A 24,375-nucleotide genomic window follows, 5' to 3' on the forward strand; every position below is an offset into this window, starting at 1 on the left:
ATCTTGGGGAGGGGGAAGGTAAGGAAGAGAGGGAGAAACATTTGGAACACAAAGTTTTAAAAAATGTTTGTTGAAAAATATCTTTATGTGTATTTAGAAAAATAAAATACTAATAAAATTTTAAAAGAAAAAAAATCTAATTCAATCCAGCACTAAAACTAATGCCATGAAGATATTCAGAGTAGAAATGATGGTTTTGTAAAGAAGTGGGTATTGAACAAGTAATGATTAAAAAAAGAATACAAATGAGTAACTCTTTTTCATATGACTGATGCTTCAAAATTGATTACTAGATCAAAGTTAAGCTTTTTGTATGTCACAAATCCCTGTGGCAGCCTAATAAAGCCTAAAGACCCCTTTTCAAGGAAAGAAATAAAATTCTTCTAGAAGACCTTGAATTCCAGTTCTGCAGTCCACAGAATAATGGAATCTGAAAACTGGAAGAGACCCCAGCAGCTACTTGATCCAATTATCTGCTATCTTTACTCCTTCACACATGCTGCTCAACAAAGATAGAGAAAATCATGGAACCATTCTGATTGGGTCCACTACAAATTTATATTAGACAACCTCAACTGAGCTGATCAAAACAGGGATTGCTAGCCTTCTAAACTACCCTTTTCAACTCATTCTCCTTTTTTCCCTGGTAATTATTCTCAACTTTTTCAATTCTCCTTCAATCCTCTTTGCTGAAAACCTTACCACATATTTTAGAGAAAAAAATTGAAGCTATTCACCATGAGTTCACTCTCTTGCTATTTTCTCCTTCTTCACCCCTGTTACATGATGAGATGGCCTTATTCCTTGCAAAGGCAAAAACAAAAAACCCTGTTCCATCCCATCTCTTCAAACAGACTGCCTTCTCAGTCATTCCTATTGTCTTCAATATCTACAGGCTCATTCCTTACTACCTACAAACGTGCCTCCCATGTCCTCAAAAAAAAAAAAAAAAAAAAAAAAAAGGCTGACTTGATCCTTCCATCTCCACTACTATTGCATCTCTTTTCTGCCCTCTGTGGCCAAACTACTTGAAAAACTGTTCAAAGATGCCTCTACTTTCTTCCCTTTTCTTTTTTTCTCATTCCATTCCCCCAAGAGTTCCATTTCAGACCTTCACTCCACCAAAATTGCATTCTCCTAAATTACCAGTGATTTCCTAATTACCAAATTCAAGCCCTTTGCTCAATCCTTTTTCTTGGTTTATTTGCAGACTTTAATACTCCTCTATACTTTCTTCTCAATAGGTTTTTGGGATACCACTCTCTCCTAGTACTTTTTTTTTTTAATTAAAGCTGCTTATTTTCAAAACATATGCATAGATAATTTTCAACATTCACCTTTGCAAAACCTTATATTTCAATAGTTTTTCCCTTCCCTTCCCTCCATCCCCTCCCCTAGATGACAAGTAATTCAATATATGTTAAATATGCAATTCTTCTATATATATATTTCCACAATTGTCATGGTGCAAAAGAAAAATCAGATCAAAAAGGAAAAAAGAAAAAAATAATAAAATGCAAGCTAACAACAAAAAAAGTGAAAAAATTATGTTATAATTCACATTCAGTCCCCACAGTGCTCTCTCTAGGTGCAGATGGCTCTTTCCATCATACAACCAGTGTAATTGGCCTGAATCATCTCATTGTTGAAAACAGTCACATTCATCAGAATTGATCATCATATAATCTTCTTGTTGCCATGTACAATGATCTCCTGGTTCTGCTCACTTAACTTAGCATCAGTTCATGTAAGTCTCTCCAGGCCCCCATATATTCATCCTGCTAATCGTTTCTTATTGTTTATAGAACAATAAATATTCCATAATATTCATATACCATAACTTTTTCAACCATTCTTCAACTAATGGGCAGCCATTTAATTTCCAATTCCTTGCCACTATATTCAAAGGGCTGCCATAAACATTTTTGTAAATGTGGGTCCTTTTTCCCTTTTTATGATCTCTTTGGGATATAAGCCCAGGAGAAACACTGCTGAATAAAAAGATATGCACAATTTGATAGCTCTTTGGGAACAATTCCAAATTGCTCTACATTATGGTGGGATCAGTTCACAACTCCACCAACAATGTATTAATGTCCCAGTTTTGCCACATCCCATCCAACATTCATCATTATCTTTTCCTTATCAACTTATCCCAGCTAAGAGGTGTGTAGTGGTACCTCAGATTAGTCTTAATTTGCATTTCTCTGATCAATAATGATTTAGAGCATTTTTCATATGATTATAAATGGTTTTAAATTTCTTCATCTGAAAATTGTTCATATCTTTTGACCATTTATCAATTGGATAATGGATTGTGTTTTTATAAATCTGAGTCAATTCCTTCATATTTTAGAAACGAGGACTTTATCAGAACCCTTGGATGTAAAAATTTTTTCCATTTATTGCTTCCCTTCTAGTTTTGTCTGCATTGATTTTTGTTTGTACAAAGCCTTTTAAACATATTATAATCAAAATTATTCATTTTGCATTCTACAAGATATTCTAGCTCTTCTTTGGCCACAAATTCCTTCCTTCTCCACAGTGGCTGAAAATGCCAAAAGAAAGTCCCAGGAATGACATTTTGGAATAGTCACTACAAAGTATTTCTATAGCTTAATTGAATTGATTCACTAGTGAAGGCAATCAGCTTCTCTAGGACCCCCTAGAACGTTCACTGGTGAAATAGAATGGATTCTATCAAATACTACCTCAGCTTTAGTTTCCTCATCTCTGAAATGGGAATAATAAAATAGCAACAGCCAGCACAAATCCACTGTGAAACTCAAATAAGGCAAGTAAAACCTTTTGTAAATGCTAAAGTACTGTGTTTATGTGAGCTAATATTATTGCAAAAGTAACAATAAGGAAAGGAGTCATGTTCATATTCCATAATACTTTTTCATAATAAAGACATCATTTACAGACTTGATAACTTGATGCTTTTTTTTTCTAATGTCCCAATGTTATTAAATTCACTAACCATTATACTGCACATGGAGCTAAAGAAGCTTAAAGCAACAAAAAGTCTCCCACACTCTGCCAGCAGCCTTCAGTCAAAGAGGCAGCTTGTTCTGATGGAAAGAACACTGATTAGGAATCTGCAGACCTGGGTTCTACTTCTTCCTCTTCCCCTAACAACCTGTGTGACCTTCAGGAAGCCATTTAACCCTCTATGTTTTGGGTTCCACAACTATAAATTGTAAGATTTGTTCTAAGTAATTTCTAAAGGTTAACGTCTAACACATTTCATGATTCTAGACCTATCAACATGGGATGGGCAAGATGTATTTGACTAGATGTTGACAAATTCACCCAATTCTACCATGTCTTCTTTTCTGAGAATGTTTAATGACATTGCCAAGAAAAAAGTTCAAATATGACTGTAAGAAGAAGATTCAGATTTTTTTTAAGAGTAGGAGATACTCTAATCCCCCACTCTATCCCCAAACCCAACTCTCATATATTTTCCTCTACTTTTCTTAACCTATCACAGAATTAAGTGTCATCTAAAGACCTAACACCAGCATCTATCAGTTAAATATTAGTACTAGGTAAGCATATGTTTAAATTATTGCTTAATATGAAAGACTAGGATAATATAGGTAAACTATACTTCCTTATTTCTTTATTCTTTCTAGATCTACATTTTATTAAATGTGATCACAGAAAATAATAAAAAAGGGATCTGTATGCTGTAATTTAAGAGTTTCTAACATAGAATGCACCACTACAGGGTGCAGGGAGTGCAAGATTAAGTTTTAATAGCTTAATGCTACACAAAGACTTTTGGGATACCCAGTACAGTGAGATTAAGGCTCAGAAATTCTTTAAATAATCATGTTACTACTTAAATCCCTACAAGGCAAGTAACCCTACCAAACCAATAAAAATCCAATGTTCCCAGTCATAAAACAAATTTATCAGGCTGGTAAATTCAAGCTGATTTTTCGGTCTTTTTTTTTTTTTTGTTGTTGTTGTTAATTTAATAGTTGACTAAAATATGTAAATATTTTTTCTGACTTATAATCAACATTGTCTTGAATGCAGTGATGGTATATGTTGTGGATATATAAGATAGGAAAAAATATGTGAATATATATATACAAGCATACACTCACATACACACACACACATATGATCCTACCTAGCTATTGAAAATAAACATATTCCATTATGCAGCTAAATGTTCCTTGCCACAATTCATAAAAGCAAAGGAAGGGGAAGGAAATAAACAGACATAATAGACAGTTCACATACTAGTTAACATTTATGATGTCCTAAATGATATAACATGGATGACAATCTTTTTTTCCTGATTCTTATAAGCAGATATAATTACCTCTATAAATTGGATGTGAGAGAAAGAAAAAAAGAGAAAAAAGATTTCCTGAATTTCATATTGGAGCTCTGTCAGACAGCCCAAGAACTACAATCCTGTTATCAGTGGAGTAAATTTCCATTAGCCTTTTAACTTATTAAGGAAAAGCACGGAAAATTCCTAAAGTCACCCTATCATTGCCTTCCTTATAAGACTTTTTGTTGAGATTATCATATATATATATATATATGTATGTATATATATATACATATGTATGTATATATATATATATACATATACATATATATATGTCTCATTATATCAAAGAGTTTAAATTTAGTGGTTTTGTTTTGAAAACAAAAATTAAGAAATATAGTGCTGTGAACATCCAGTACTCATAAATATTCATATTTGAGATAAAGTCAGATTTAAATAATTGGAAAGACATTCAATGTTCTTGGATAGGCCGAGCGAATATAATAAAGATGACAATACTCCCCAAACTAATCTATTTATTTAGTGCTATACCAATCAGACTCCCAAGAAACTATTTTAATGACCTAGAAAAAATAACAACAAAATTCATATGGAAGAATAAAAGGTCGAGAATTGCAAGGGAACTAATGAAAAAAAAGTCAGAGGAAGGTGGTCTAAGTGTACCTGATTTAAAGCTATATTATAAAGCAACAATCACCAAAACCATTTGGTATTGGCTAAGAAATAGACTAGTTGATCAGTGGCATAGGTTAGGTTTACAGGGCAAGATAGTAAATAAAAATAGCAATCTAATCTTTGACAAACCCAAAGATCCCAAATTTTGGGATAAGAATTCATTATTTGACAAAAACTGCTGGGAAAACTGGAAATTAGTATGGCAGAAACTAGGCATGGACCCACATTTAACACCACATACTAAGATTAGATCAAAATGGGTCCAAGATTTAGGCATAAAGAACGAAATCATAAATAAATTGGAGGAACATGGGATGGTTTACCTCTCAGACTTGTGGAGGAGGAAGGAGTTTGTGTCCAAGGGAGAACTAGAGACCATTATTGATCACAAAATAGAACATTTTGATTACACCAAATTAAAAAGTTTCTGCACAAACAAAACTAATGCAAACAAGATTAGAAGGGAAGTAACAAATTGGGAAAAAATTTTTACAGTTAAAGGTTCTGATAAAGGCCTCATCTCCAAAATATACAGAGAATTGACTTTAATTTATAAGAAATCAAGCCATTCTCCAATTGATAAATGGTCAAAGGATATGAACAGACAATTTTCAGATGATGAAATTAAAACTATTTCCACTCATATGAAAGAGTGTTCCAAATCACTATTGATCAGAGAAATGCAAATTAAGACAACTCTGAGGTATCATTACACACCTGTCAGATTGGCTAAGATGACAGGAACAAATAACGATGAATGTTGGAGGGGCTGTGGGAAAACTGGGACACTGATGCATTGTTGGTGGAGTTGTGAAAGAATCCAACCATTCTGGAGAGCAATCTGGAATTATGCCCAAAAAGTTATCAAAATGTGCATACCCTTTGACCCAGCCATACTACTACTGGGCTTATACCCCAAGGAACTACTAGAGAAGGGAAAGGGTCCTGTATGTGCCAAAATGTTTGTGGCAGCCCTTTTCATAGTGGCTAGAAGCTGGAAGATGAATGGATGTCCATCAATTGGAGAATGGTTGGGTAAACTATGGTATATGAATGTTATGGAATATTATTGTTCTATAAGAAATGACCAACAGGAGAAATACAGAGAGGCTTGGAGAGACTTACATCAACTGATGCTGAGTGAAACGAGCAGAACCAGAAGATCATTATACACTTCAACAATGATACTGTACGAGGATGTATGCTGATGGAAGTGGATTTCTTCAACATAGAGAAGAGCTAATCCAATTCCAATTGATTAATGATGGACAGAACCAGCTACATCCAGAAAAGGAACACTGGGAAATGAATGTAAACTGTTATTTTTACCTTCTGAATCCAATTCTTCCTGTGCAACAAAAAATTCGGTTCTACACACATATATTGTATCTAAATTATACTGTAATATATTTAACATATATAAGACTGCTTGCCATCTGGGGGAGGGGGTTGGGGGAGGAAGGGAAAAAATCTGAATAGAAGTAAGTGCAAGGGATAATGTTGTAAAAAATTACCCATGCATATGTACTGTCAAAAAATGTTATAATTATAAAATAAAATAAAAAAATAAAAAAAAAAAATATTCATATTTGAGTCTCTGGTCCCTCCCCAAAAAATATTTAAAATGCCTTTTCAAGTCTTAAAGAAGCACAGAACTGTCTAGGCTATCAAAAGTGTCTTGGAATCCTCAGAGGTCTCCAGCATGCTGCTAAACAACAGACACACTAGATTTCTGAAGTTCTGTCACCTAGAAGATATTCTATCTCTAATGTACTTTATCATTCCTTCACTAAAGCTGTACTGTAGCAATCAACTTCCAAAGAGCTAAAGGCCAGAAAAATAAAATTAGCTAATGAAAAGTCAAAAGGTACAGATTTTTTTTTTTCCTAAGTGTTTTATTCAATGGAGAAAGAAGTATGACACAAACAGGAAAAGTCTTTGAATTGTCCTGGGCCTCATCTTTTTTCCCTCATCTATAAATTGAAAACAGCAGGGTATAATGGATAAGAACATATTCAAGGCCTGGTTCTAACATATAATGATTATGTGACTCTGGGGCAGGTCACTTTCTAGGTAGTTATCAGATTATACATTTGAGGTGCTCTATCTGCATTGGTAGAAGAAAATTTCTTCATCTGGAAAATTAACAATAAAATAACTTACCTAGTCCTTAATTATTAAACTATTTGTAAAGAATTAGAATCATAATACAAAAATTTGCCAATTTCATCTCAAAAGCATACTAGAATCTGACAGTATACCGATTAACATATTTTTTTTAATAAATGTGGTACATGTGGGTGTGTATTTTTTTCCCTTTCTTATCCCAGTTCCTTTCTTCCTCTTCCCATTCTCTTCCCCCTCCAACAATCTGCCTACTGATATCCTCTCTAATATTCAAGGTCAACTCAGAGGCCACTTCCTTAAGTAAAATCTTCCTTTATCTCCTTAAGTCAAAAGCAATCACCAAATTAAACATTATCAGAGGCAGAATGGTCATCTCCTTGAACCAATAACCAATGACAAAATCCTTGTAACATCCCTGACAAGTGGTCATACATTCTGTCTAAAGTACTTCGATAAAGGTCAATCAACCCTCCTGAGGCACTCCTGTTAAGGACTCAGCTTCTACCTGTTGCTCCTAGTTCTGACCTCTAGAACCAAAAGCCAATCTCTCTTTGCACAAAACATCCCATTAGCTATTTGAGAATAACTATCATGACTTTCTCATCCCATTTCCTACCACCAGTTTGCTCCTCTCCAAGCCAAACACCTCTTAATTCCTTCAATTCCTTAATTCCTTGGCACTCTTTGGCACTCTATCTACCCTTCTCTCCAGTAATGAATACAATTCTCAAGGAGCATGAACTCTCATAGGACTTTTTGGATTCCTCTCTTGGACACAGGTCATATTCTTATTTGTAATAAGATTATTTTGTGTACTCATCATGTCCTATTAGATTATAACTTCCTAAAGGATAAAAACAACATTTAGCACATTGCCAGATGAACAGTAGATACTCAATGAATGTTTCTTGAACTGTGTATTTTGAGAAAAATAAAATTATTCCCAGCCTATTCCTTTAAGGAAGATTAGTTCTAAATAAGGGTAAAACAATGGAACAGCCATTTACAATTATTTTTTTAAAATTTTAAGTTACCATTTATTTATACCATTTATATAGGTGTTCTACCATCTCACCTCATAATCTGATTTCTTTCGGCATCATCTCATTTACTCATCTTTGCTTGACTTAAGAAAACTAAATTTAATTTGTGGTAGGAGTTATGCCAAAGATAGAATAAGCTTGAGTTAAATGACTATATTTAAATGGAGATTCAGGGCTTGTTGTGATTACTACTGAGTATTTTAGGATGGTCACATCATATGATGTCATCAACAATGTCAGAGGAATTGTTTTTGTTAAGAAAAAGGAAAAGCCAAAGTCATCAAATGCTTTCTCCATTGTTTCACCATCCATGACATTTTCTGTTTTTCTCTACCTTCCTTGGCTTCTCTCTTCTTCACTTTAAAAAAAAAAAAAAAGGATCACAGTCTGAGGCTGTTGGCTTTTAAAAGAACCTTAAAGTTCACCCAATCCAACTCCCTTATTTTAAAGAAAGGGAGTTCCAAATAGAACAGAGCAAAAAAAAAAAAAAAAAAAAAAAAAAAAGAGTTCCAAATAGAACAGAGCAAAAACAAAAAGAAAGAAAAAGAAAAAAGAGAGATGCTTAAAGACAGAGAGGTAAAATGTAGAAGAGCTAGAATTATGTATATTCCTCAATGCTGCAATGATTATTCAGAAGCGATAGCACTTAGAATAAAAATTATGAGCATTAAAATTTTCCATTATAATCAAAAAATAAATAGGAAACAATTTAATCACTTCAAAAACACAGAATAAATAAGTAGTGGCAAGATATTAAGAGACACTCTGTTTTTCAGAGCTAAAGCTAAAGCAAAGAACAATCCTTAGTGCTCACCCTCTGAATCTTTGACCTCACCCCCTGGCAAAATCACTTAACTAACAGTAGGTATTCTCTAAACTTGTACAAGTTCTGGTCATGAAGCCCTAACATGAATCAAACTTGGTGTGTTATTGCTATTACCCACCCCTCATTGTTGGGCTACAGCTCACTTCATAGCCTTTATAAAAAATATTGAGATTTGCCTACATTAAAGCAGGTTCCTCCCCCAGGCATAGGGACCAAGCACATGTCTAGATTTCCACCTTGCGGGCAAGCTATTTCCCTTACATTGAAATTAAACTTGTTTGATTCCTGAGTCTTCTGTTTCTAACCTGTCATTTGGCTCTGGCCATCCATAGGTCAGAGGCTGATTTGTTCTAACAGACAGAAACAACTATATTTGGGGGAGGGGAGAAGGGGGAAGGAAAAAAACAGGGAGACACTAACTGGAAGGGATCACTTAGGAGTCAATATTTTATGACCCATAAGAAAGAAATTGTAGGAATGAAAATTTTAAATTTGGGATTTAAGAGTCTTACAGCTAAATTAACTATAGTTATATATAACTTTCAATTCATATTCTCATCTACTTCATTCTTCTGTTTTCATTATTTCCATCTCTGGTCACTCATTCTTTTGGAAAGACCCTTTCAACCAAATTATTTCATTACCTTCCTCAGCTCTAGGAAAAACATGACTCAAAGAAACAAAGTCATAGATAATATAATTCTCAGATTCAGTGGTAACTTTATTGATTTCCTAAGTGAAAGGAAAGATCAAGCCGCATGAGACAATGTGGAAATGTTCAGTAACTCCATTTCATTTTGAATTAGGTTTCCATACTGTAGAACCATTTTTCTGTTTCAAATATTTTTAAATATTAAAAACATGCATATTTAATGATACAACATGGACAGCAAAGAAAAATATCATGTCCATTTAAAATTATGCTTTCCTCCATTAGAAAAGATTTCTGAATACTAAAGTGCCAACATGAGGATTGGTGATTAAGTTAGTTGGTTTGAATTAATCACACTTGGGGAAAAACGTGGCAGATCAAAAGTTCTCTCACTTTATTTGATCATAAATCTGCCTAAAACACTGAGGTCCCAATCCCCAAAACAACTCCACTAGCACTAAAGAGAAATTAGTTCAAGGAGGTGCCTGAAACTCATAGATAGGGTTCCCAACTAGGATTTCTGATGGATACAGACCACATGATGGTTCAGATATTTGGGTAGGCAGAAGGTGGTAAAAACTCTCAAGTTTTTTCAAGGCATGTAAAATGATATTTATCTGAAAGTCTCTTGTTGAGGACCCCATATTAAGATAAATTACTAAAGGTTACCAGGATTGTAACTTTCTTTCTAGTTCAATCTACATCAAAGTGCATAGCATAATGCCTGGCACGTAGTAGGCTCCTAATAGATGCTTCATCCTTTCCCCTTCGTTCTCTTTTCATCCACCAAAGGTAAATACTTCTTTCGTCAAACTCAGAAATGACCTTATTTTGGAAGCCAGGATGTTGGGATTTACTGCCAGGATTTATTGGTATTTTCCAGTACTCCTAAGTTTTGTGCCTGGTTCAATATCATATGCATCTGTGAAAATCAAAGAGAGCCAAAATGGGTCAACTGATAGACAAGTACAAAGAGCTTTTTTCCTCCAAGTTTTTATCTTGTGAAATTAGCAGCTTAATTTGTAAGGGATTTTGACAAGCTGTGCCAATAACAGTCTCTAATTATAAGGTTTTAACATCTTGCAAGCTCTCAAAGGGTCTCAAAATCTATATAAAGATACCTCAACAGAAAAAAGTAAAACATAATATACACATAACCACATAACCAGACCAGTCATCTCTTGATTTCCCACCTGGGAATTTCTACACTCCTCCAACTTCTCCAAAATGCCCTAGAAACCTCTTCGTTCTGCAAGAGATCACATCAGCCCTGGAAATCACACCTCAGCAGTATCCACTCCAATTGGAGAGCAGAGAGCTCTTCTCAGAATTTCCACGTCCAGGCTAAACATCTCATTTCCAATTTCTCTGTCCTCTACAATTCTCCATTATATCTTTGTGGCCCTTCACCTTTCACCTTCCTTTTGTGTGTTGTCTTTCACCTGTTAAACTGTAAGCTCCTTAAGGACAAGGCTGTTTTCTTTTTTAAATTTCTAATCCCAGTATTTAGAATAGTATCTGGCACTTAATATTTATTGCCTGACTGAAATAATCAAAGAAATTCGAAAGTGAATGTCTCACACACACACACACACTGTGTATTAATTGAAATAATCACAAGTTCAAAATAACAAAATGAATAATGTTACAGAGAGAAAATATATTTATTACCATGTTAAAGACTAGCACTATCACTAAAATAAAGATACCTTCAAGAAGCAGATCTAGGAACAATTCAATGAAATTAACAAATGAGGGTATTCTTAATGAGTTCTGATTTAATGTGGGGACCTAATTCCCTTTCCTAAAACACAGTCCTTAGAAATACTTCATACTGTTAAAAGACTATTTAAAATTCATTCCTCCTTAAAGGCTCAAGCCTTCCTTTTGGTAATTCATAAACTCATTAACATAATATTCTACCTTTCCTGACTCTTTAACAATAACTTTCAATTCAGTCTTTTTTTTTTTTTTTAAATAAATTAGTTTCTCTCTTAAATATCCAACAAAAGTATAGTAACAGATTGATAATGTGCAGTTACTGGTCAACCTTTACAGATCCTTAATTGACTCACTACATACTAATTTAGAAGAGTCCCTTTCAAATCATTATGGAACTAAATTGCAAAAGGATTTCAAAACTACAATAATGTAGGAAAAGATTAAGACTGTAAAGTTAAAGTTTGTTGTTTTGTTTTTTTTTCCCCCCACAAGGTAATGATTCTCAACTAATATGCATAGCCTTCAAGCTGCCTTGCTGTTTTACTCTTTTATTACTGATCATTGACATGTAGGAACAAGGACAAAGATCCTGAAATCAGGTATTATAGATTCCTTTTCTTTGGTCGCTAAGGAGAAAGTATCATTTAGCCACCAGTGACAATTGGACTCATTTCAACTCTAAAAGACAAGCAGCCTAACAATTAGAACTGTCTAAAATCGAAGTGAGCTGCCATAAAGACATTCTGAGTTTCTTATCCCTGGTGGAATTTAAGAAGTCATACAACTAGTCAAGAATGATCTAGAGGAAATTTATACTTTAGGTAGAGTTTGTTTTAGATCATTTGTTTGATCCCTTCCAAATCAAACATCAACAACAGACCCAGTATCAAGTATGTATATACATTATACCTATATTTTTCTATTAACATCCTTAACCAAAGTTCTATTAAAAGGCTTCCTCATGACATGAAGATTTCCCAGTGTAGACCCCAAGCTTAGGCAGGGTCCCTTTTGTGTCTAACAAAAGACTGTTCTATGAGGACCACCTTAGCTAAATTTAGAAAGACTGATAACCAAAAGGTTGGCCACTAAGTGACAATTTTTTGTTGTTGTTGTTTTAGGCATAGAAATTCATTAAACAAGTCACTAAGTGATGGGAAAGGCTGGGATCTCCATTATGCAAGGAATATGCACTAAGATAAAATCATGCATCCTTTCCAATTCCCTTAACCCAACTCTCTGGACCCCAAACATCAGCTAGGTTCTCCCATTTTTAAACTAAGTTCATACTGTTACCTATACCTAGGTCTTCTCTCCTTTTCACCTATTGAATTATTTCTCATCTTTTAAATACCATCACTTCTAGGAAGCCTTCCCTAATCTCTACCCCTTGGTAATGACTTCTCTCCACCCCCAACTTTACAAAAGTATTTGCTTTTACAACTCTTTTTTATTATTATAGCTGTTTATTTCCAAGATATATGCACGGGCAATTTTTCAGCATTGACAATTGCAAATCCTTTTGTTCCAACTTTTCCCCTCCTTCCCCCAGAAGGCAAGTTGACTAATATATACAACTCTTTAATGTACTGACATATAAAAAGTTCAAGAAACAGTTTCTGAGTAATTAATCACTTTTATTAATTATGCTAGCATTTAATTAATTAAAAAGGGATCAGTGTCACTCTCAAATGCCATAGAACCTATTCAATGCTTATATGCCCTTGGAAAAGAGGGTATTCTAGAGAGTGGCAATCAACTTTGATTAATTAAAAATTATTGAGAAGAATAACTATTATGAGGTAGACCACTATAATCACTCTCCTCCCAGATGACTCCCATATTCAGGCAATTTAGATAAAGGATTGGAGAAGTGGGAGGGAGACAAAGCCAGAGTTAGATTGAGCAGAAAGTTAATCCAATCTCATCATCAGTAGGGCCCTTCTGATGCAGACTTCAACCAATAGAGAATGAGGAGATAGGAAAGGGAAAAACCCTGGATGGATCTCCCCAATACTGATTATTTAATATTCATTTCTCTCATTACTTATGTATATTATAACTGTAGTTTTGTCTTATTCTTCCCTAAGAGATATAAGCTCAATGAGAACAAGGGCCCTATTTTATCTAAATAAACCACCTCCCTCCCCAATATCATAGTACTTGGCAACACAAGTGCTTAATAAACATGTGATCCAATGAGTGAATTAATCTAAAATCTAAGCCACTGGATAGAGTAAAAGAGCCTTGTTTTGCAACAAATACCTGGTTCTATCTCTCCAGGTACTACAGTCCTATTTCCTGGTCTCTAAAATCTATCTATAAACAGGGTAAACATTTACATTCCCAGAATGTCAAGAAATAGGCAGGGAAAGGACCTGAAATTCTCTGAGTGGCTGTAACTAGTATCTGATCTGAAAGCAGATTGTTCATTCTCACTCAACTCAGTGAAACCAGAGGTGATCACAGCAAAATACTGGAAGGACAAGGAGTGTGGGGGTAGAGAAGAAATCTGGAGAGGCAGTGGAAGAGAAAGGGGGAGAATATAAAGGACAGTTACTGTCTATTTTCTACACAGAATTTCTCTTAACTGTGAAATATAAATATTAGTTATTTAAATCTCTGAATGATCAGAATATAAAATAAAATGTAACACTTGCTCCTTTGAACAATGATTACTTGAGCTCACTGAATCCAATGTATGTTTTTGCCTTCTTTATGGCTGTATCTAGTCCTTCATGAGAAGGAATTTCAAACTCAAATCCCATTAGGAATTGTGACCAACTCTACTGTCAAAGTCATTCAAAAATATGTTCTATAAATTACTGTAAAATGCTACTTGGTAGAAATAGCTATGCATCAGTACAATACTATATATTGTCTTTCAGTGACATTTCCTGTCAGATGCAACAGAAATTGGCTTTGTTGCTTAGCAAGCTCCTTGAAGAATTCTCACAGAATGACTGCTCAACAGAGGATTAATTCATCAAGGATGCTAATCAATAAGGAGAAAGCAATACAGAATAGGCTCATTTACTGTATGATCAGATTTGTTTAAAGGCCTAGCTATAGCAGGAAAATTTGAAACATTTTTCCTTGTCAAAAATGGTTATTTGTAGCTGGCATGAAGTAGTAGAAATGTAATAAGGCTTCTTTTTAAAAGATTTTAGGCAGAAAAAAATGGAGGGGAAAAAAATCAACCATGATTTTTACATATCAAGGGAAAAAAGTCACTTTTTTAATGCTACAGAACAAAGTAGGTCATAATTTTTGAAATATGTGCAAGTATTAATGAGCAAGGACTGAAATTTTATAAAATTCCATTTTCTTTCATTCAATTTAACCAGCATTTATTAAGTGCCTACTATGTGCCAGGTATTAAATACAAGAGATACAAAGATAAAACCAAAACATATTGTACTCTTTAAAGAGTTTTATGGTTCATTTTCTTTATTGAAATATTCCTCCCCCACACACACACACACACACACACACACACACACACACACCCCTTAACAAAAGGGTAACAAACATATAAAGTCAAACAAAATAAATTCCCACCATTTTCCATGACCAAAAATGTATGTTTCATTCTGCATCTTAAAGCTATCTTTTTTCTGTTAGGAGATAGATAATATAGATCATTATCATTCCTCTGGAATCAGTTGTTCCATTGAGATTTTTAACCAACAAAATGAACACTCTCTTTTTAAAGGTAAGGAAACTGAGACTAGGGAGATTAATATCAAAGTCCCAAAGTCAGTCAGAAAGTGGCAGAATCATGACTGGCTGTTTTTATTGTCCAAATAATGCTTAGGAAATAGATCAACTCTCTGAGACAGGAGATGGAGTAAGCTCTTCTGACAGCTTTTGGCCACAGATTCTTTTGAGAAATTCAACTAAATTATCTATCCAACAGGTGTTTGGGGTCCTTCCCTCACCCAAGTAATTTTAAAGTAACTTGTCATTTTCTATGGAAAGGGAATAAAAATAAGCTAAGGCACATCTCCCCTCTCCTGGCTTTATCTTCAATCATAATTATAAAGATTATTCCCAATCTCAGGAAGTCTCAGTATCAGAATTAATCTATCCAACAGCCTAGAGTTTGCCAAACATTTTTAGGTCCGTAAACTTTTCCAATGTTTAGTTAAGTCTCATCTGAGTTTATATGCCTTTCAAAACCTAGGAGCAACTAATCACTATTAGATACTGAGGGAGGTGTTTTATAGAAGAATAAGAACAATTCATATTTACATCAAAAACCAGTATTTTTTCCTAAGAGTCTACTATAAGCAAGATAGTATAGTAGGAGCTAGGAATACAAAAACAACCCTTAAAAGAAAGTGTAGGAGCACTTTCTTTCCAAGATCCCTCTCAATACAGATATTACTCCTATTTTATAGATAAGGAAAAAATAGGTCAGAGATATTATTTGCCCAAAGTCAAAGGTAACATTTGAGCATGGACTCCAAACTAGGTTGAGTTCAAGTATTTCCTGAGTCCTCCTACCAAATATTTATCAATATTTTATAAGCCAAATTTTAAAAATAAATTAGTTCTGTGTCCCACTCACACCCTCATTTTCAACTATGAAATGCTGTCAATATTATTTTCATTTACAACACAAGTATGTGTCCATTTTTGAGAAGACTAATGATAATAAGGACAAAAGGCAACAAGTGGGAGGGGAGGGCAAATTTCCTAGGAAAGTTTAACCCACATCAAAGATAACTTTTGCTGTTATAGCAAAAATAAACATGTACATTATACGGCTATTCTTTACTTAACTGAGTCAGATTAGTATTTTTCATTTGACTAGACATCTGCCCTCTCCCAAGCATAAATAGGGAATTTCATTTTAAAGGAAGCGATCACTTTCTCAAGAAATAATTTGGTAACTATAAACTTATTTTTGTGTATGTGGAATTGTAATGTCCTTTGAAGAAATACATGAGAAGTGCTATACCACTTCACAATTATAATAATTTATATGCATATATAATGCAGATGCATTCATATGGTACTTTAAGGTTTACAGATCTGATTTTTCTGAAAGAAGGAAGCTATTACTATCTTATAATGGGAGTTAAAATGCTTGGGAGTGAACTTAATAAGGAACTTGAAAACAGAAGATTACAATTTAAATCCAGATTTTGCCACATGCATATTTCTGCTATATTATGACCACTTTAGGCAAATTGCTTAAACTTTTTGTTTCTGTCGTCTCATCTGCCAAATAAGCATAATAATACTCTCTAGTTCTCATGATTGCTATGTCGAGCAAATAAAGAAATTTATATTTAAGTTCTATCAGGGGTTCTCAAACTACAGCCCACCAGATGCACCAGCTGAAGAAGTTTATGTGGCCCGCTGGGGCTGGGTTTTGGCAAATGGGATGAGGGGAGGAGACAGAGTGTGAGCTTTTATTTTTACTCTAGTCCAGCCCTTCCACAGTCTGAGGGACAGTGAATGGGTCCCCTATTTTAAAAGTCTGAGGACCACTGCAGTCTATATAAATGTTTGTTCATTATTATTGCTAAAGGAAACCATACTAAAACTGTAAAGAATAATGATAAATTTGAGCAGAAAGGAGGCTAAAATTGAAGATCAAAAAATGTTTTTATTTTAAATGAAAGATTCTGCCTATTTAAACAGGAGTATTCATTATAATTCTTGAGATTTACTATAATAATATCCAGTGTACAGAGCCTGTAATAAGAATTCAGTCTGCTGAATAGATCAAGGAATGTGATTTTTCACAGAGGGTATGAAAAAAGTCATCTCTAACTTGATATTCCTGAAATTGTCTATTAACTTAAAATTAGATTAAGACCGGTATCTGTCATTTTTACCCTTTAAAATCTGTCATATAATCCCCTTCTGCATTCGAACAGCCAGCTTAGTTTAGGACTTTAAAACTTCCGGGCTATTCCAATAGCCTATTAACTGGTCTCCTTACATCAAATCTCTCTTCTCTTCAATTGGTCCTCCAGGAAGCTATCACATTGATGTAAAAATTAGGATCAAGTGTTACATCCCTTTTTTATATAGTTTATTTGCTTATCTCCCCTGCCGGAATGTAAGCCTCTTGAGGACAGGAAGTGTTGTTGCCTCTCTTTGTATCTGGAGAGTTGAATATATTGCTTGGAAAACACTAAGGCTTAATTAATGTTTGTTGAACAATTGATTTCCTACCTGCCAGAGTAAATTCAAATAACTTCTGTTTATCATCTGGAAAACCATGTTTTTGATCTTTTAATTTGTTTAGAGTAATATTCTACATTACAGCTTCTTTATTTACAATATGAGAAAATAAATGCTGGAGGCACTTTTTAAGAAAGTCATAGGAAATTCTATTTTTGTAATCCCATAGGCCAACCCCAAAATGCTCCCCCATACAGTATCTCACCCTCAAATTCATTTCATTCCAACACTTTTGTAAAGTTTTTTATATGCTGAAGGCACTGGGGAATTATGAAAATATGAAATATGAAAAATAACACAATCCCTACCTTCATCAGAAGATATGTAAATACATTCCATGCAAATCATAATTTCTAGTGCACTGCCATGCAAATTGTAATTTTAAAAAGTGCACTGAAGAGGTCAGATGGACTACAAAGGCACTTTTCACATTCTTAACCTGTTTGTGACAGATGATTCATTGTACTGATGAAAATAAAGTCTTCTAGTCATTTATTTATTTGTTTATTACCCTTCAACATATTCAATACCCCACCAGAGGCTAAATTTCCTGGCGCTGACTCAGCCACTCATTCGCTCACACCTGTCTGTCCCTCACTCCTACCCAGAGTCAGTTGTTTTTCCAGCGCTGCCAACCACCAGCCCACTCTGGTTCCCGTTTCTGGAAGCAAAGAGCTTCTGCCCAAAGCAAACCCTCCCCCAAACTTCAAGGCTTCACCTACTAAGTTGAAAGGAGAGAAAAAAGAAGGGGAAGTAAGGGAGAAGAGGAGAGGGAATGAAAGAGGAAAGGGGGAGAGAAGGAAAGGGGTGAGTGGGAGGAGAGGGAAGGAAGAAGGGGCAAGGGAAAACGAAGGGAAATGGTGGGAGAGAGGAAGGTGGAAAGAAGAGACAGGAGCAGGAAAAGGGAGGGAATAGAAGTGTCAGAAAGAAGGAAGGGGGAAGGAGAGAGGAGAGGGGAAGCGAGGAAGTGGAGATGAGGGAGGGAGGGAAAAAGAGAGGGGAGGGGTAAAGAAGAGAAAGGAAAAGAGGGACAACAGGAGGGAAGGAAGGGGAAGAAAATATGAAAAGGAACGGGGAGAAAAGAGAGGAAAAGAAGAGGACGGAGGAAGAAAGGGGAAAAGAGCAGAATGGAGGACACAGAATTAGAGGCGACTGGGGGGGATGTTCCCGTTCAGCACGTGGCGCGGGAGACCGTTCCCTAGGCACGCTGGGGGAGAGTGGGCCATACTCTTTTGCGTTTCTCGGCCCGAAGGTTCGCGGTGCGCAGGCCGTCCTCAGAGACCCGACGGCGGGGACGTGGTACCCTACCGGGTCCGCAGTCTCCGAGGAGGGGAGAAAAGGGATGCGTACGGGTTAGGCGCTTCCTCTCCCCAAGAAAAATCTTGGTAAATAGAGTCGCCCGCCACATCCATAAGTTAACCTAGGTGCACGTCAGGCGTGGGCTGCAGCGGTCCCCAAGGCGGTTTGCCCCGACGTGCTTACTATCCCATTCGGGAGCCCTCAGGTGTCCCGGCTCCCCTCTCCGGTTTCCCCTCAACGGCGCTGCGGGCGCGGGGGAGGGTCCGCGGCCCGAGAGCTGGAACGCCGCAGAACGCCTCCCCCAGGGCAAAGCCCTCACCCCCGACGCTAACGGGTGAGGAGGAGGGCGCAGCTGGCCTGGGCTCTAGAGCACACGGACAGAACGGGCATCCCGCCGGCTAGCGGACCCTGGGACGGCCAAGCCCCGTTCCCCTCCAGGAGCAGCAAAGTTAGGAAAGGCGGCGAAAGTGACTTGCAGTCCTCGCCTGTCCCCTCCGCCCCCGGGCTCCCCAGGCCAGCCTGGCGCCCAGCACTCACCACGTGCCTGCCCTTCCATGGTGCCGGGGCCGCGCGCTCAGCCCGGGAAGAAGCCAGGAGCCGTCGCAGCCCTGCCTAACGTGCCGGGCAACGTGCGGGGGACGAGGGAGGTCTGGGGCCGAGGGAGGAAGGGCTGGCCTGGCTTCTTCCTCTGCCTTCCCTCCCTCGACACGCTGCGGGCTGCTGTGGCCAGGGATGGCAGTTGTGCTGATGGTGGGACTGGTGGGAGGCACCGCCGCCACGGCTGCTGTTGCTGCCCCCGGCGGCTCCTTCCTTCGTTACCTCGTTCACTCGTGTCCACTGTAGGCCGACCCGGCGCGCGGAGGGAACTCGGCGGGCGGCGCCACCTACCGGCCACCTCTGCACCACGCACAAAAGTGCGCCGCCCTCGCCCGGCTGTCACAGCGCCAGGCGCCCGGCCGCCCAACACCGCGGCTGATAAGTCGCCTGCCCGGACTAAGAAATTGACGAGTGCGTCGGCTTCTCTAATACTGCGCGGTCCTGACGTGGGCGCTCGCGGCCGGGGAAGCGCAGAGCGGTCCGTTTTGGAGTCTGGAATTAGTTTACTCTGGAGTCCAGAGAACTGAATTACGACTACCTTTTACTAGCTCGCTGTAGTCGGGTCATTTGATCTGTGGGCTTTTCAGCCTCTCCTGTAAAATGATGAGAATAATTTGAATTATAAACTTAATAGAGTTATTGCAAGCAAAGTATTTTGCAAACGTCAGTATCCAAATGTAAGCTACTAATACCTTGCCTGACATTTAAAAAGAGCCCTCCTTTGCACCCCACGGCGCCTTTGATTCCATTATTTACTAAATATTGTTTGATGGCTATTATGATTTGCATGATTTTACATCTATAAGTGATATCACATTGCTTGCCTCCTTCCTGGAGAGTAGGGGAGGGAGGGCGAGAATTCAGAACTCAAAAAAAATTTTTTTTAGAATATAAAAAATAAATATTAGAAATAGAGCATTGCTATTTATCAGTACTATTATCGCATATAATTTTATTATATACTTCTTTCCCCTGAGGCAATTGGAGTTAAGAGACTTGCCCAGGGTCACACAGCTAGGAAGTGGTGTGTCTGAGATCACATTTGAACCCAGGTCCTCCTGACTTCAGAGCATGCGCTCTATCCACTGCGCCACCTAGCTGCCCTAATTTCATTACATACTTAACACAGCATATTAGTTAATGTATCTGATTTCAGAAAAACTTTCACTCCAGCTCAGGGTATATTCTATAGCATTAAACATCTACTAATTGTCAGTTATCGATCACTAATTATAACCTATTGATAATAGAATATGACTGTATAGAAGGTATGGTCTATAGAAAATATGTTTAACGGAGTAAAGGTAAAAGGTTGGAGCAGAATCTATTATGCTTCAGGTGAAGTAAAAAAAGCAGGGGTTGCCATCCTTATCTCAGATCAAGCAAAAGCAAAAACTGATCTAATTAAAAGAGATAAGGAAGGAAACTATATCCTGCTAAAGGGTAGCATAGACAATGAAGCCATATCAATACTAAATATACATGCACCAAGTGGTATAGCATCTGACTTCCTAAAGGAGAAGTTAAGAGAGCTGCAAGAAGAAATAGACAGCAAAACTATAATAGTGGGAGATCTCAACTTTGCACTCTCAGAATTAGACAAATCAAACCACAAAACAAATAAGAAAGAAATTAAAGAGGTAAATAGAATATTAGAAAAATTAGGTACGATAGATCTTTGAAGAAAATTAAATGGTGACAGAAAGGAATATATTTTCTTCTCAGCAGTTCATGGAACCCATGCAAAAACTGACCATATATTAGGACATAAAGATCTCAAAATTAAATGCAGGAAGGCAGAAATAGTAAATGCCTTCTTCTCAGATCATGATGCAATAAAAACTACATTCAACAAAAAGTTAAGGGTAAATAGACTAAAAAGTAATTGGAAACTAAATAATCTCATCTTAAAGAATGATTGGGTGAAACAGCAAATTATAGAAGCAATTTCAAGATAATGACAACGATGAGACATCATACCAAAATCTGTGGAATGCAGCCAAGGCTGTAATAAGGGGAAATTTTATATCTTTAGAGGCTTATTTGAATTAAATAGAGAAAGAGAAGATCAATGAATTGGGCTTGCAACTTAAAAAGCTAGAAAAAGACCAAATTAAAAACTCCCAATCAAATACTACACTTGAAATTCTAAAATTAAAAGCAGAAAATAATAATATTGAAAGTAAACAAAAACACTATTGAACTAATAAATAAAACTAAGAGTTGATTCTATGAAAATACCAATAAAATAGATAAACCTTTGGTAAATCTGATCAGAAAAAGGAAAGAGGAAAATCAAATTGTTAGTCTTAAAAATAAAAAGGGGAAACTTTCCACCAATGAAGAGGAAATTACAGCAATAATGAGTTACTTTGCCCAACTTTATGCCAAAAATTTGATGATCTAAGTGAAATGGATGATTACCTCCAAAAATATAGGCTTCCCAGATTAACAGAGGAGGAAGTAAATTGCTTAAATAGTCCCATTTAAGAAAAAGAAATAGAACAAGCTATTAATCAATTCCTTAAGAAAAAAATCCCCAGGACCAGATGGATTTACATGTGAATTCTACCAAACATTTAAAGAACAACTAGCCCCAATGTTATATAAACTATTTGAAAAAATAGGGAATGAAGGAGTCCTACCAAATTCCTTTTATGACACAGACATGGTACTGATACTTAAAACAGGTAGGTTGAAAACTGAGGAAAAAAAAAAAAAACTATAAACCAATCTCCCTAATGAATATTGATGCTAAAATCTTAAATAAGATATTAGCAAAAAGACTACAGAAAATCATCTCCAGGATATTACATTATGATCAAGTAGGATTTATACCAGAAATGCAGGGCTGATTTAATATTAGGAAAACTATTAGTATAATTGACAATATTAATAATCAAATTAACAAAAACCATATGATCGTCTCAATAGATTCAGAAAAAGCATTTGATAAAATCCAAAGTCCATTCCTACTAAAAACATTTGAGAGTATAGGAATAAATGGACTTTTCCTTAAAATAATCAATAGCATCTATTTAAAATCTTCAGTAAGCAGCATATGTAATGGGGATAAACTGGAACCTTTCCCAATAAGATCAGGAGTGAAACAAAGTTGCCCACTATCACCATTACTATTCAATATTGTATTAGAAATGCTAGCCTTGGCAATAAGAGTCTAGAAAGAGATTAAAGGAATTAGAATAGGTAATGAAGAAGCCAAACTATCATTCTTTGCAGATGATATGATGGTATACTTAGAGAACCCCAGAGATTCTACAAAAAAGCTATTAGAAGTAATTCACAACTTTAGCAAAGTTGTAGGATACAAAATAAATCCACATAAATCCTCAGCATTTGTATACATCACCAGCAAAATCCAACAGCAAGAAATACAAAGAGAAACTCCATTCAAAATAACTGTCGATAATATAAAATATTTGGGAATATATCTACCAAATAAAAGTCAGGAATTATATAAGCAAAAGTACAGAACACTTGCCACAAAAATAAAGTCAGATTTAAATAATTGGAAAGACATTCAGTGCTCTTGGATAGGCCAAGCGAATATAATAAAGATGACAATACTCCCTAAACTAATCTATTTATTTAGTGCTATACCAATCAGACTCCCAAGAAACTATTTTAATGACCTGGCAAAAATAACAAAATTTATATGAAAGAACAAAAATCAAATGAAGGTGTCCTAGCTGTACCTGATCTAAAACTATATTATAAAGCATCAGTCACCAAAACCATTTGGTATTGCTAAGAAATAGACTAGATGATCAGTGGAATAGGTTAGGTTCACAGGACAAAATAGTGAACAACTATAGCAATCTAGTGTTTGACAAACCCAAAGATCCCAACTTTTGGGATAAGACAAAACCTGCTGGGAAAACTGGAAATTAGTATGGCAGAAATTAGGCATGGACCCACACTTAACACTATATACCAAGATAAGATCAAAATGGGTCCATGATTTAGGCATAAAGAATGAGATCATAAATAAATTAGAGGAACATAGGATAGTTTACCTCTCAGACTTGTGGAGGAGGAAGGAATTTGTGTCCAAAGGAGAACTAGAGATCATTATTGATCACAAAATAGAAAATTTTGATTACATCAAATTAAAAAGCTTTTGTACAAACAAAACTAATGAAAACAAGATTAGAAAGGAAGTAACAAACTGGGAAAATATTTTTACAGTTAAAAGGTTCTGATAGAGAACTATTCCAAAATATATAGAGAACTGACTCTATAAGAAATCAAGCCATTCTCCAATTAATAAATGGTCAAAGGATATGAACAATTTTCAGATGATGAAATTGAAACTATTTCCACTCATATGAAAGAATGTTCTAAATCACTATTGATCAGAGAAATGCAAATTAAGACAACTCTGAGATACCACTACACACCTGTCAGATTGGCTAAGATAACAGGAAAAAATAATGATGAATGTTGGAGGGGCTGTGGGAAAACTGGGACACTGATACATTGTTGGTGTAGTTGTGAAAGAATCCAACCATTCTGGAGAGCAATCTGGAATTATGCCCAAAAAGTTATCAAACTGTGCATACCCTTTGATCCAGCAATGCTATTACTGGGCTTATGTCTCAAAGAAATACTAAAGAAGGGAAAGGGACCTCTATGTGCCAAAATGTTTGTGGCAGCCCTTTTTGTAGTGGCTAGAAACTGGAAAATGAATGGATGCCCATCAATTGGAGAATGGTTGGGTAAATTATGGTATATGAATGTTATGGAATATTTTTGTTCTGTAAGAAATGACCAGCAGGATGAATCAGAAAGGCTTGGAGAGACTTACATGAAATGCTGAGTGAAATGAGCAGAACCAGGAGATCATTATACACTTCAACAATGATACTGTATGAGGATGTATTCTGATGGA

General features: G+C 36.1%; 1 protein-coding gene across 21 annotated transcripts in view; it reads right to left on the reverse strand.

The window, feature by feature from the left end:
• TPD52L1 (TPD52 like 1) overlaps window positions 1–19,898 on the reverse strand; it is a 139,875-nt gene extending 119,977 nt beyond the window's left edge. For 5 of the 21 annotated variants that reach the window (XR_012489204.1, XM_074309938.1, XM_074309937.1 and 2 more), the window contains exon 1: window positions 19,404–19,898. Coding sequence is in view for 8 of the 21 variants with exons in the window: in XM_074309938.1 (XP_074166039.1) it covers window positions 19,404–19,422 (19 nt within the window). In the remaining 13 variants the exon portion in view is untranslated. Of the gene's footprint in view, window positions 1–18,795; window positions 19,187–19,403 lie in introns of those variants that run through there. The other 16 variants (XR_012489207.1, XM_074309945.1, XM_074309941.1 and 13 more) reach the window with 11 other exon arrangements.
• Between the last annotated feature and the right edge of the window lie 4,477 nt (window positions 19,899–24,375).

This window comes from Sminthopsis crassicaudata, chromosome 4 (assembly GCF_048593235.1).
Source record: "Sminthopsis crassicaudata isolate SCR6 chromosome 4, ASM4859323v1, whole genome shotgun sequence".
Classification (NCBI taxonomy): Eukaryota; Metazoa; Chordata; class Mammalia; order Dasyuromorphia; family Dasyuridae; genus Sminthopsis; species Sminthopsis crassicaudata.